The sequence below is a fragment of the Coturnix japonica genome, chromosome 2 (assembly GCF_001577835.2).
Source record: "Coturnix japonica isolate 7356 chromosome 2, Coturnix japonica 2.1, whole genome shotgun sequence".
NCBI classification, from domain to species: Eukaryota; Metazoa; Chordata; class Aves; order Galliformes; family Phasianidae; genus Coturnix; species Coturnix japonica.
This window is the reverse complement of record NC_029517.1, coordinates 105773270-105787312: the sequence shown is the minus strand read 5'-3', so window position 1 is coordinate 105787312 and position 14043 is coordinate 105773270. Positions and strand designations below refer to the sequence as shown.

The 14043-nt window shown below is 40.5% G+C and overlaps 1 protein-coding gene across 1 annotated transcript; it reads left to right on the top strand.

Annotated features, from left to right (window-relative positions):
• The first annotated feature begins 216 nt into the window (after nt 1-216).
• Nucleotides 217-11949, top strand: LACTB2 (lactamase beta 2). Its single transcript, XM_015855734.2, has 7 exons — nt 217-412; nt 807-970; nt 1725-1851; nt 3673-3851; nt 7239-7387; nt 7928-8009; nt 11032-11949. The coding sequence occupies exons 1-7, from the start codon at nt 291-293 to the stop codon at nt 11073-11075; spliced, it is 867 nt and encodes a 288-aa protein (XP_015711220.1). The 5' UTR covers nt 217-290; the 3' UTR covers nt 11076-11949.
• Nucleotides 11950-14043: the final 2094 nt, after the last annotated feature.

The following is a 14043-nucleotide window of genomic DNA, read 5'->3' as shown; positions in this document are numbered from 1 at the left end:
ACACTGTTCTCTAACCTTGGAGGCCAGCTGGAAAAGCTGAGTTGTGTACTGACACCAGCAAGCAGACAGCTCCACAATATGCTTTGAAACACTGAGTACCGTATGGCCCCTATAGTGCCCAGAAGTAGCACAAACCCGCCTCAACAGCACACATCCCCACAGAGCCCGGCGGTGCCGGCCCTCAGAAGGAGGAGCGCGGCCGGGGGGCGGTGCGAGGCGGAGCGCAGCTTCCGCCTTCCCTTGGGCTGTCCCTCGGCGGCCCGGGGTGTTGGGAAGGCCGAGCGGCTGAGATGGCGTCGTTGCTGCCGCGAATCGAGCGGCTCTCGTCGCGTGTGGTGCGGGTGCTGGGCTGTAACCCGGGGCCTATGACTCTGCAGGGCACCAACACCTACCTGGTGGGCACCGGGCTCAGGTAGCGGCCCGGCGGGCTGGGCTGGGCGCAGAGCGGGGCGGGCGGCCGCGGGGCTGGGCGGTGTATGTGTGTAATAGCCCGGGTCAGCCTGCCTGAGTGTTGGTGCAGCCGATGGGAAGGGTGCTGGAGCCAAGGCCGTGCTCTGTCGGTGGTGGAAGTAAACTGTGATCGTCTGTAAGGACACAGTTTAAAGCCGCGTTGCTTCTAATGGCTAAAAAGCTGAAGCAGTAGTAGAGTCTATCTGGGGATATCTACTGTTGCCGCAGTAACGTGCAGTGATGTGGTTGCTTTTTTTTCCCTTTATTTTTAAACACTGTTTAACTCACACGAGCGCTCTAAATATTGTGGTTGTTTGTTTTCTTCTTTCCTTATTTATTTATTGGCCCATATGTAGAAGAATCCTTATTGACACAGGTGAGCCAGCTATTCCTGAGTATATAGGCTGTTTGAAGCAGGCCCTGTCCGAGTTCAACATCTCAATTCAAGAGATCTTAGTGACACACTGGCATCGTGATCACACTGGTGGGATACCTGACATCTGCACAAACATCCCTAATGGTAGGCTACAGGTTTTGGATCTTGTTGCAAGTATGTTAGATATGTGGCAAGAAGCAACTTAAAACCATTGATTCTTTGCACAGCAATTGGAAGAATCGTTTGCAATCTCCACATAATCCACGTGTGACTTCACTGTACCACTATACCGTGTAGAATGAGACAGTGAATAGTCTGAACATCATAATTACAGTACCATATTTTTCTTCAGTACCTGTGTTTAACTTCAAAGGGTGTTTTTCTTACATGTGAATTACAAGCAGTTTGTATAATATTAAAAGATATGAGAAGAACAGAGTGCTTTTTCCTTTCTGTGCTGACAGTAGTGACAAACTGACTATTATTTTCACTTGTGTAAAAAGCAGTAAATAATCTCTTTAAAAAAACTATGCATAACATTGAGACTTAATACAATAGACCATTAGTAATTGCTGGCAAACTTTTAGGCCTCAAATCATGAGAAGAAGGTAGGGATGTTATTTATGATAAGTTCTAATGTCAAGTGCATATTCTGTAGTGATGGCTGAGAAGATATTAAGAGAACAGAGTAAGCAATGTAGATAATACAGCTCGTCTTGACTTGCAAGAGGCATAAGTGCCTGATTTCGAGGTTGTGTGCTGTCTGTAGCCAAGGCAATCAAAGTATGTGCAATTTAGAAATGAAAGATGCTGAGAGAGGTTTTGTGCCAAACCATTTGGTATTAGCTTTGTTAGTGACAAAATACGAATCATTATTTGCTTTGCTTTCTTTAAATAGACTCTGAGTATCGCATCTGTAAGCTTCCTCGTGTCCCTCACTGTGAAGAAATAATAGGAGATGGAGGACATAAATATTTATATCTTAAAGATGGAGACGTGATACAGACGGAGGGAGCCACACTCAGGTAAACAGCAATTCGATTTCTGCAGCTTTGTTTTATAAGCCGTTTCTTCAGAGATCTGGTGCGTTTATGTAATCCATACATCTGACCCTGCCAACATTTACCCATGTAGACTTCCTTCTGTGACTCAGCAGGGTGTGCTTATGCATGTTCCTATGAGTACTATCAGGAATCAGCCTTTGGCCTCACCAGAGAAACACTTTCCTTGAGAAATATTTCCTTAGGGAAAAACCACACAGGATTTTATGTAACTTCTCTTTACTCTTAGATACATAGTTCTAACGTGAAATTGATACTTTGGTGATGTTTCTGATGATCTCTGTAAGTGTCATAAAATGTTTCTCAAGGAAACATTACAACATAAAGTGTTTAGCATTAAAATGCTGCGTTCTAATCATTTTTCCTGCCAAGGTTCTTGTGGGGTGTACCAATTAAGAAAGAATTCTTCCCTGAGAGTGCATTGCCTCTCTTGTTTACCTGGGTCAGTCTGAAACAAAAACCCCCAAAAAACAGAAGAATTATATCTTAAGAATTCTTTCATCCATAATGCATTGCACACCGCAGGACGAACTTTGCTTGTTTTCTTTAATATAGGTGTGAATTGTATCCCACTTGAAGAATGTGCTTGCTGGTTGACAGGTAGAAAAGCAATGAAGATAAAGAATATATCTGATGGAAAGTTTTAAGTTTTAAAAAGATACGTAGAGAGGGCATGGCTATATCGAAGACATTTCACTGTCCTAAGTGGCCACATCTAGTTAGCAACTTTCAGTTTCTCTAGGAGGATGCCAGCCTGTGTTAGTTTCATTCATGTTTTGCTTTGCGCATGTTAGGATTGAAACTTCCTGGTGAAGTTACATTAGGAAAGCTATGCAGCTGATTTTCTGTTGCCTCAGCAGGACGATGACTCACCTGCTTTCCACAGCACTTGGTATTCCAGAATTGAGAGCTGTTGCATCAGTGCTCTGCTTCTAGCCTCCCAGCTCTGTGCTGATGTGTCTGGGGCTGTTTAGCGTTAGGTTATACACCATGCTTGGCACCAGCTCTGTGCATCCCATTGACAAGTAAATTATGCTGAATTAAAGCAGCGATGCTGGTCTGAGCTTGAGTCAGAGGATTTCTGCCTTTCAAAAACTGTAGTGTAGCTCCTTAGCAGCTCTGGTTACTGTATAGGTGTCAACTGTCCTTTAAAACAGTACTTCACCAAGCTGTGGTATCTTAAATCCATACCTTTCAGACATTTCATGACCTGCACGTAAAAGAGCTAAAAGACCACCAGTCCTTGTATTTTACAGTTCTGCTCCACTGTGTCATGAGGCCTTCATGGTAAAATAAATATGGGGAGACAGGATGTTATTTGTGTTATGTCTGTTAATATACAAGGAATTTCTCAGAGAGTCAGCAACGTCACCCTTACCCTTTGTTGCCAAGTGCTGTGTGTATGTCAGGAACTTTTCCATCTGAAAACAAATTGTCATTCTTTTTAAACTATCAGAATAAAGCTTTCTTTAACAGAAGTTTTACATGACTAGCCAGCTGCTCTAACATACTGTCTCTGTGATGTGTTAACTATGACAAAGCACGTTATAGGTGGTCATCTGTTCTCTATATTGTATAAGATTGAGATTAAACAAAGTGTCATTGTGTCTACGCTGCCATTTCAGAAATTCTCAGTATGATACCTTTTGTGCTTCTTCCTGTCAGCTCCTTTGTAAGGGTATGATTTTACCACTGTTGTTTTTAGCATCTGAAAATGAAGGTAGAAGATCTGTATGGCTGCTGAATAAAAATCTTCAACTTTTTTTCTTGTTCTTCTTTAAACAGAGTTTTATATACACCTGGGCACACTGATGATCATATGTCTTTACATCTAGAAGAGGAAAACGCTATATTTTCTGGTGACTGTATTTTAGGGGAAGGAACAACAGTAATTGAAGACCTGCATGATTACATGAAAAGTTTGAAAATGTTACTACAAATGAAACCAGATTTAATATATCCAGGTTAGTGATTCTGTTTTCAACTGCTGTATGTTACTGTATCAACTCTTACAGTCAAACACTATTATTAGTGTAACAATAAGAAGTTGGCTTTTCTTTCATTAACAGATCTATAACTGGTGTTACCCTAGAAGAAAATAGTTGTTCTTTTGGTCCTCTGCTGCCCATGTACTCAGCCGCTATGCAGTGCTTTTTGAGAGAGAAATTTGTCCTTTGCAACCAGATGAATCACAAATTCATCTTAGAAGGCTGCAGGACTGTCAAATAGTTATGTTAGTTAATGACTTAGCTTAATTGGGCCAAGAGCCAACAAGTCAAACATCATGTTCTGAAAATAAATAGCTGATTAATTCAGACTAAAACTCCGCTTTTTTTTTCCTTATATTCCCCAAGTTTGGGGGAGGTGTGTTTAATTTCTGTATAAGCCACGAGTCCGTTTCTATTTGAGAAGAACGGATTTTTAAGGATGTGTGATGTAATGAAGGTTTAACTTCCTCACTTTCTTTCTCAGTTACATCACAGGAATTTCTCTGACCTTTTCTGATTCAGCTTTGTCACCTAGTCAGAGTGACTTTCTACGTTCCCATTTCTGTCTATGCCCATTAACTATGTTTAGCCTACATAACCAAATCTCTTTTGTGTTCTTTTTTAATACAAGCACAGTAGGTATTGAAGATCTAAGATCATAAAAATGCAATTTAGGAGAAATATCATTCTGTGTATTCTATGGACATGGAAGCTGACACAAACATAAATAGTACTTACAGTAATTGATGAAACTAGCAGTAAAACAGAGTATTTGAGCTTCCTGAATCTCAATCTATTGGTCAACCAGAGGCTCTACTTTTTTTTTCTTTAAACCTGCATAGCACGACCTGTTCCTTTAATTGAATTTCTGTCTTCCAAAAACCCCATATATGCAAAATTGTTTTATCACTTCTATCTGTTTTATCACTTCTATCTGTTGTGTCTCACGCTCTCTTTCCTCATTATTTGTCTAGATTACACATTCACCAAGGTTGAATGTTTGTCCCATTTATGTGTAACCATTTGCAATACTGCTGTAAATATGTTCATGCTCTGCTTGCAATTAGGAAGAGAGTAGGATATTACTCATTTTCACCGATGAGTAGCTAGGCATTGATGTGATTTATAACCAACTTTGTTTCCTTATCCACACATCATAAATGCAAGTGCAACTGTGCAAAAGATAGTTATTGCCAGGTCAAAACAATTGTTTGTGTTACTGGTATGTACAGTTTGTTTTACTCTTGACACATTCTGTATAGCCTCAATAGATCGAGATAGCCTCAATACATTGTGGTTTTACATCTTCATAATTACTCTGTAGTTTGTCTTTTCTCAGTGCATGGCATTCACATTACAGCCTCAAGTAGATACAGGTGAACATGAATTTTTATAACAAGGTGACTACTGGCTGGTTTTTAGAAGCTGAATTTTGCCAAACCTTCCCTTTTCGTGTTGGATGCATTTGTTTGTTTGACTTAAATTGAATGTGGAAATGACTTTGAGCACAGCGCTTGTTACAATATTTTACAGCTCTTGGTTGGCGAGAATCCTTGGGAGAAGAAAAGGGCCCCTGGGCCAGCAGAGGGCGCCCTATTCTGTAATAATAAACACTGCTACTCGATGGCATAGGAGAAATGGTACAGTAGTTAGAAACCTGTGCAAGAATTCAGGAGCCAGTTCTTTTCTTCAGATTTATACTTCATGCTTCCGTTTCTCATGGGTGAAACAAGAGAAGCTGTATTGCTTTGCAGGATGCTATAAGAATAAATGTGATCACCTGGGATATACAGAGGCCTCAAATGTGAAGCTGTCTGACTTAATGTCTAAGTTATTTTTTAAAAGATATATTTTAAGGTATCTTCTTCAAATACTGAGAAGTACTTTATGTAGATATATATTTTTTTAGTGAAGTTAATTATGTTGCTATCACTGAAAAATTGCAGGAGTGAAACATCCACACCTAAATTCAATTCCAAGTTTTATGACATTAAGTGCTCGAGTACTTAAAGTGCTCAAGTACTTTATTGTGCCTTCTGTCTTTAGAGAATGTAAGAGAATGGACAGTCAGCATTATAGCCCTTGATCTGTATATTTTAATGGTTTTCTACACTGAAACTTTTTTTTTATGAACAATGGTGTATTTACAAAAGCCACTGTTATATTTATCGCTCTTTTTATAAGGAGAAATAAGTTCCTATTAAATATAATCAACATAATGAAAAATAAGTGCATGTGGCAGCACAGTTTTATATTGGCCTTAACATATCTTTTGTTGATGATTTTTTACTTGAAGTCTGCTGAAGTGAGTGAGCAGGTTAAGAAACTTTTGGCCCATGCTAAAGCATAGATTGAGATTATGAACATTACTTGCTCCTTTTCTATAGGGTGCCTGCCTTCAAGTGAAATAAACCATAATTTAAACTAGCTGAAAGCTGAAAACCTATTTGGTCAGCCAACCCAAAACTATGAGTGGACAATATGATGATTTTTCAGAAACAGTCCAAGAGCATCAAAGGAAACTGATTGGGATGGTAATCAGTAACTTCTAAAGGAAAGTTAATTTTACTTTTAAAGAAAAGTTATATTTTATTTTCAAAAACGACTTGGAGTTTAGACTGGTAGAACCAGAAGCTGTTGCTGCTGCTTTTAAGTGATGTATGCAAATAAAGAGGTAAGAAACCTTGCTATAAAAAGCACGTTACAAATATTCACTCAACACTGTGTATGAGTGAGTTCTGAAGGTACCTCATAGAAAACGTATCTCTTGCAACGTTACTTCCTTCACCTCTGTGTTTGCTGGTGTTTGTTACCACCCGTAACAGAAATGGTAGTACAGTGTGTGAGTCTCTGCCTCAGTCATTACAGTAGAGAGACCAGTTTCAATTTAAATCATCAATACCAGTATCCTTTGTGGAGGTTGAGACAATCAGGTGCAATATAATAATCTCTCATCTTTCAAATCTATTCAGTAGTAAACTCTTTTTTTCTATATTTGTATCAAGCAGTATAAAGTAGGTGTTTTTTTCTTATCTTAGCAAAAGCATTCCCTTTGCACATTCAGACTTTTGAGATCTCCTAATTCTCCCTTTCCATCTAAATCCTATTGAAGTGCAGACTGTGATGAAGAAACTTAAACTTAATTTCAATCTTTTTATATGAACAAACTATGCAAAGTGCAAAGAGCATCTTGTAGTTTTGCACCAGGGATACTTGGGGTGATACATACAGATGCTGTTCCTCTCACACAGTCTTAAAGCCTACCAAAGTTTATATAAAAATGAGTCAATTATTCTATAGCATCCTTAAATCCAAATGGAACTAACAGCACTCTGGTGTGTGTGTGTGTGTGTTTCAATTCAGGTCATGGCCCAGTCATCCGTGATGCAAATACTAGAATTCAAGGATACATTTCTCACCGAAATGCACGAGAAGAACAAATTCTGAATGTTTTCCAGAAGAATGCTGGAAAATCATATACATCTTCAGAGCTTGTAAAGATGGTGTACAAGGTAATTATTGATTGAAGTCTATTACTTACCAAGCACTGTATAATTTTAAGATGCACTTTGTCCTCCTGAAGCTGTGTTTTTCAATTGCTTACACATTTATGGATGCTAGTTGTTAAAGAATATTAAAATCTATGCAAATATTGTCATGAAATGGAAGTAATCGGTATCTGTGGAGAAAAGTATCTTTGACTTTGTCATTGAAACCTGTGGGAAAATGTTTAGCTATACTAACAACCTAGTGTAGATCAAACACAGAAGAACACAGTCTTAGAGTTGGCCAAAGCTTCTATAAAGACAGTGTATGATGCAAAAAAATGGGCACAGTAAACAGGGATGTGTTATCAGTCTACAGTTTAGATGGTTAGAAATCGATTTAGTCATTTCAGGTTTTAGTCACTGCATATAGCTAACTGAATGTGCAACACAGTTATTAGAATAGGAAAAACTATGTTAATAAACAATTGTATCAATGTATTAAATATATGTATACACGTGGCAGACACTTAACAAATACAAAACATACATTTGTGTTCCCATTAGGAGATTCCTGAAAATTTACTTCGAGCAGCAGAACACAACCTCATAGTCCACTTGAAGAAGTTGGAAAAAGAAGGAAAAGTGTGTAAGTTGGGGATGGTGGGATGTGAAAATAGTTAATTTTTTCACTTTGTGATTAATGTGGTATTTAAGCAGAGCAACTGTATTTCATTTATTATTTTTCCATTGTTGCCTTTAGTGAGCAAAAGGAAGTAGTTTCTTTCTGTAATGGCAGGAGCAATTGGAAACGCTTTCAATTACAAGCTGAGGAAAATATTTATTTCTGTACATTACATAAGTACAATTTTCTCTGTTCAAAATTGTCATCATTTGCCTATGTAAGCAATGTGAAATTTTTTCCATTGCAGACATCCTGTTTATTTTAATAATGAATCGTCTGGTAGGCTCAGTTCTGACTGAAAAAATCGAGAATGATTTTTTGTTGTTATTATAACATCATACTCATTCCAAGAATCACAGAATGACCCGGGTTGGAAGGGACCTCAAGGATCATGTAGTTCCAACCCCCCTGCCTGGCAGGGCCACCAAACATACACATTTACTAGATCAGGTTGCCCAGGGCCCCGTCCAACCTGGTCTTGAACACCTCCAAGGACGGGGCATCCACAACCTCCCTGGGCAGCCTGTTCCAGGGCCTAACCACTCTCCTAGTGAAGAACTTCCCCCTAACATCCAACCTAAATCTTCCCTCTTTTAACTTACAACCATTTCCCCGTGTCCTGCTATTGTCAGCCCTTTCGAAGAGTTTACTCCCCTCCTGGGTGTAAGTTCCCTTCAGGTATTGAAAGGCTGCAATGAGGTCACCCTGCAACCTTCTCTTCTCCAGGCTGAACAAGCCCAACTCCCTCAGCCTGTCCTCATAGGGGAGGTGCTCCAGCCCCCTGATCATCCTCATAAATGAAAAGAAAATGGACTAGAATCATGTAAACACCGTTGTTTTTATTATAGTTCAAATGCAGTGTCTATGTATGCTTCATTCAGTATACCATGACAGTGCACCAATATCTAAATCTGATTTCAGTTCTTGGTTGTTCACACACCTTATTGAGCACAAACCTACATGTTTCTCCAACCTGGCTATGCAGAGTAGTATGGCATCCTGGGATGGTATCCTAGGTATCAGATGCTGTCGACTAAACTTTTCACTTTCACTGCTGGAGTAGCTCAGGCAACAGCATCTTAGGTTTAAATGAAGTGGTGGATAAAATAACTGTCTCTTCAGCGGTAGAATTGCAGCCTTTTATACAGTAGACTGTGTGTGTGTATCTTAAACGTCCAGGAATTGATTTCTCAGAGTAAGTTGTTTACTTTCATCTTTTAAGCCAGTTCTGTTCAGAACAACATTCCATATTTAGTGGACACCTTTTTCCTAAGAAAAGTGCTTACCTCTGAGTGTTGAAGAGACAGCAGATAAGGAGCTCCAGTCAATTCACAAAGTAGCATCTGCTTGAAGCCATTAGAGAGTCGTAGTAGCCAGAAGATAATTGATCAGAGTAACTTTGGTTCTTTTACACAATTTTGCTGCCTTCTCTTGCTTTCTGAGGAGCACAAGAAGTGCCTTTTGAAGGTTTTAGATTTGGTTTGGTTTTTGATCTTCGTTTCATGCTCACAGACAAGGAGGAAAGCCATCTCATCAGAAAACTTGAGACATCCGTGTGCTGACCTCTAGAGCCTAGAAAATAGTTGCTGGCTTTTTCAGTATGAGCTTAGACCTGGACTGTGATACACACAGTCTCACAGTCTCATGTGGGTTGGAAGGGACCTTAGAGATCATCGAGTCCAACCCCTGGGATTCAAGCCCTGTGTAGCAGAGCGGCACTTCTACCACTTGCGCCACAGGGGGGATTCGAACCCTAAACATCATGTGACCATTATTGGTTTTTCAGTTCAAATTAAGCACATCTGTTAAGGAAAATTGATTCTATTGGGCCTCAGCATGTAGCGTACAAATGCTTGCGTAGCCACTTTCCATGTTTGTTTGCTCTGCTGTCCTTACCATGTGGTCTGATTTACAGCATTTCAGATGTTGTTGTCACGATGGAAGCGAGGAGTTGTAGCTGTAGTGCTGTTTCCTTAATTTTCACAAAGTATTATCTCAAAGAAACGTGTTGTCAGTGTTGGTAATGAATGTGACAGGCATATTCCACTGTTACTGGAGAGCTACTCCATGCAGATTATGACCATATGCTGCCTGCTGCAGTCGTTAATTTACCACTTCATTCTAGGGAGTGCAGTTTACATGGGTACATAATTTTTATAGCTTCAATTAAGAGTGATAATGGCTTTTACTCATTTGTTTTTCTCACTTTAGACAGAAAAATAAAGCCTTGCATACAGGACCACGGTATAATACATACATGTAAACTCCCTCGTATTTGGAATGTTGTCATTGTTTTAAATTCTTAAAATACAGATGAGGAGATTAAAAACAATTAATTGCTATAAATTTAGCAGCACCCTTCTCAAGTTCATAAGTGTCACAAAATGCAACAAGTGTTCCTCTGTCTCAAGTTTATGACTGTCTAGCAATTGTAATACATAAACATTAACTGCAAGATTAATTAAACCCATTGTTTTAATTAATATCGCTAGAACTTACATTGTGATACAGTCACTGTTTATCAGTTTCCACTAAAATTCAGTGCTGGCCTGCAAGAAAGCATTTTTATAGCCAACCTGATTGATCTTCCATCGAAAATGACATATACTGACATGTACATGTCTGCAGATTTAAATAGTCTATTGTTTATACGTATCACAGAATTGTAGGGGTTGGAAGGGACCTCGAGAAATCACTGAGTCCAACCCCCCTGCCAAAGCAGGCTCCCTACACCATGTCACACAGGAAGGCGTCCAGGCGGGTCTTGAATATCTCCACAGAAGGAGACTCCACCACCTCCCTGGGCAGCCTGTTCCAGTGCTACGTCACCCTCACCGTAAAGAAGTTCTTCCGCATCTTCGTGCAGAACTTCCAATGCTGAAGTTTCATCCCATTACCCCTAGTCCTGTCCCTACACATTACTGAAAAGAGACGTAGCATCTGAGTGTTTGTTTGTGACTAATTTGGTCTCTTTGTCTCTTAACAGTACGTGATGCTTCTGCCAGCTTCAGATGGAGAAACAATCTGTAACTTACACAAGTTCGCTCGAGAGCATTTTCATTCTGCACATTTGCTGCATGAAAGAAGAGATGGATGAGCTCAGATACGTGAAGTAAAAGTCATTTGTTTTTGAGGTTCTAACAATTTAAAAGTGATGTTTATTAAACTTAATGAATTGGAGATAGTAAAAAGAAGATCTGATACTTAAGCTGCTTTCATTGTGCTTTTCAAGAAGTGGCTTTCTGATAACGACTGTAAATTCTAACAACAACCAATTTTTGCTAACAAGTGGAAATGCTGTTTTTCATGTTCTTTTCCATAATGTAACTGCGTGTTTTTGCTGGCGGCTCACTGCAATTTGTTTGAACAAATGCCGAGAGTCCTTCCAGATATATCTGCTTTCTTATGGAAACACCATTGCTCTGATATTTCAAGGATCGTTAATTTCACCTAATTAATGTCAAAACATGCACAGCGTGTTTTGGGGCATGTTTAGGGCAGACTTTAATTCTATATCTTCTGTTTCTGCAAGAATGTGGTTAAAAAGCTACTTAAATTGAGATGTATATTGTAAACCATATGAGGTTGTTTTTCTATCACTTTGTAACAAGCTTCGAATTGTATTACTAACACCATTTAAAGAAGAAATATTTTAACTAAAGGTCGTATTTGATTGTAAGATACTGTATAGTGTACTAAAATACATTTGAAAATGAATCCAAACTTTAGTTTTCTGTGTAGCTTCCAGAGTAATATATAAATATTTGTATTATATTGTGCATTTAACATATGTTTTTGATTGATTCACTTTTTTAACACTGGTCCAACCTTAAAGAAGTCACACCCGAGATGTTCTAAAGCACTGAAGACAAATATATGTTCTTAAAAATCCTTGAGAACCTTTCAAGTTCAGTCCTGTATCTTCATTTGTGGAACGTGTGTTTGGGTGTTTTTAGCAGGCATAGCTTAATAGCTATCAGTATCTGATGAAGTTGATAACATTTGCTCATAATGATGGTATTTTGCTTCAGGAGAAGAGAAATTTAAGTGAAATGGTATGGTTTTGTCACAGTGATATGGCTGAGAACCTAAAACAACAATAGGGTTTGTTATGAAGTGTTGAAAGCCAGGACACGGGGAAATGGTTTTAAGTTAAAAGAGGGAAGATTTAGGTTGGATGTCAGGGGGAAGTTCTTCACTAGGAGAGTGGTTAGGCCCTGGAACAGGCTGCCCAGGGAGGTTGTGGATGCCCCGTCCTTGGAGGTGTTCAAGACCAGGTTGGACGGGGCCCTGGGCAACCTGATCTAGTACATGTGTATGTTTGGTGGCCCTGCCAGGCAGGGGGGTTGGAACTACATGATCCTTGAGGTCCCTTCCAACCCGGGTCATTCTGTGATTCTTTGTTGATGTCTCATTACCTTCCCAAGCTAAAGAAGTCTACTGGCATCCCAGGTGTCACTGAACCATTTTCTTCTGTTTAACTGTGTTTATGGAAATGCCTTCAGAACTGAGTTAAACTGCAGACAGTGAAGAAAGAGATGCGATGTAAAGAACTACATATTCTATACTGTGATGCAGCCAACACCCAGAATTCTTGAGGGATGAGGGAAACAGCAGTTTGACCAGACTTGTCTTTCGTGGTATATGTGGTGTCTCTGAATTGTTTAAAGCAGAGTTTGCACTAAGACGTACACTTGCATCTGTGACATTGCTCAAGCCTTAAGACTCCTTGCTGACTGTGAGATTTTAGGTGGCACCTGTGTGCCAAGTTCAGAACCTTATTTCTTGCTGCTGAATGGTTTTCACTTTCCTTTTTCCTAATGAAGTACAGTGCAGCTACACTGTCAATCTAAACAGCTCTCAGAAAATTGATGTTACAGATTCCAGCAAGTGATCAACCTAAGATGTCTTGTCTTGCCGTTGTTTTCAGGGAACTTCTTTAACCCAGAGAATCCTCAGTCCTTCTCCTGCCCTTCTCACAATTGCTTAATTCACAGATCACAGAATCACACAATGACCCGGGTTGGAAGGGACCTCAAGGATCATGTAGTTCCAACCCCCCTGCCTGGCAGGGCCACCAAACATACACCTTTACTAGATCAGGTTGCCCAGGGCCCCGTCCAACCTGGTCTTGAACACCTCCAAGGACGGGGCATCCACAACCTCCCTGGGCAGCCTGTTCCAGGGCCTAACCACTCTCCTAGTGAACAACTTCCCCCTAACATCCAACCTAAATCTTCCCTCTTTCAACTTAAAACCATTTCCCCGTGTCCGTTCCCTCATCCCTCTTTATTATCTTGTTCAGTTCTTGCCAGTTGGAGTATTGTCTTTCTAACGCAAGCAGATGGTAAGTGGCAGGATGCATTTTTAATTCCTTGTCACCTTTTGTTATCTTATCAGCACTGATAGTGATCGAGAAGTTCTTCCTGATGTCTGATGATTTCCTGTAATACTAAAATGCATCATTGAGGGCATTCTCTGCTTTGTACTGTCAGCTTTTATTCATGAACTCATTTAGGGCTGTTAAAAATGCTCGATCCCTTCCATATTTCTGATTTAGGGGCTTTTTTGCCCTTTTAATGGGGTAACTTTTCTCGTCCTGGGACTCCAGGTTGTTTGGATGTGTGTTGTTCCGTGCTATGGGCTGGCAGGAACCTGCTGTTAGTTCCTACCCCGAGGCCGTAACCATAAACAAACCCAACGAATGCCGTTTCCTAACGGCATCCTCCGTTCACCCGACGACCAGCTAGCGACGGCCTCATGGAAACTAAACTTCGCCAGAGAGGCGGAAGAGAAAACCGAAGGCGGCTTTGTGCAACGCAGGCCGGCAGGCGGTCGCAGCCACGTAGCGCCGTCCGAGGAGCCCCGGCCGCCCCTCACGTCGCCGTCGGGGGCTGCGAGGCGGCGAGCCACCGCCTCCCCGCGGGCGGGCGAGCGGGCCGAAGACCCCTCCGGCCGGCAGGGGCGCTGGCGGGCAGCGACGGGGGCTGCTCCCAGC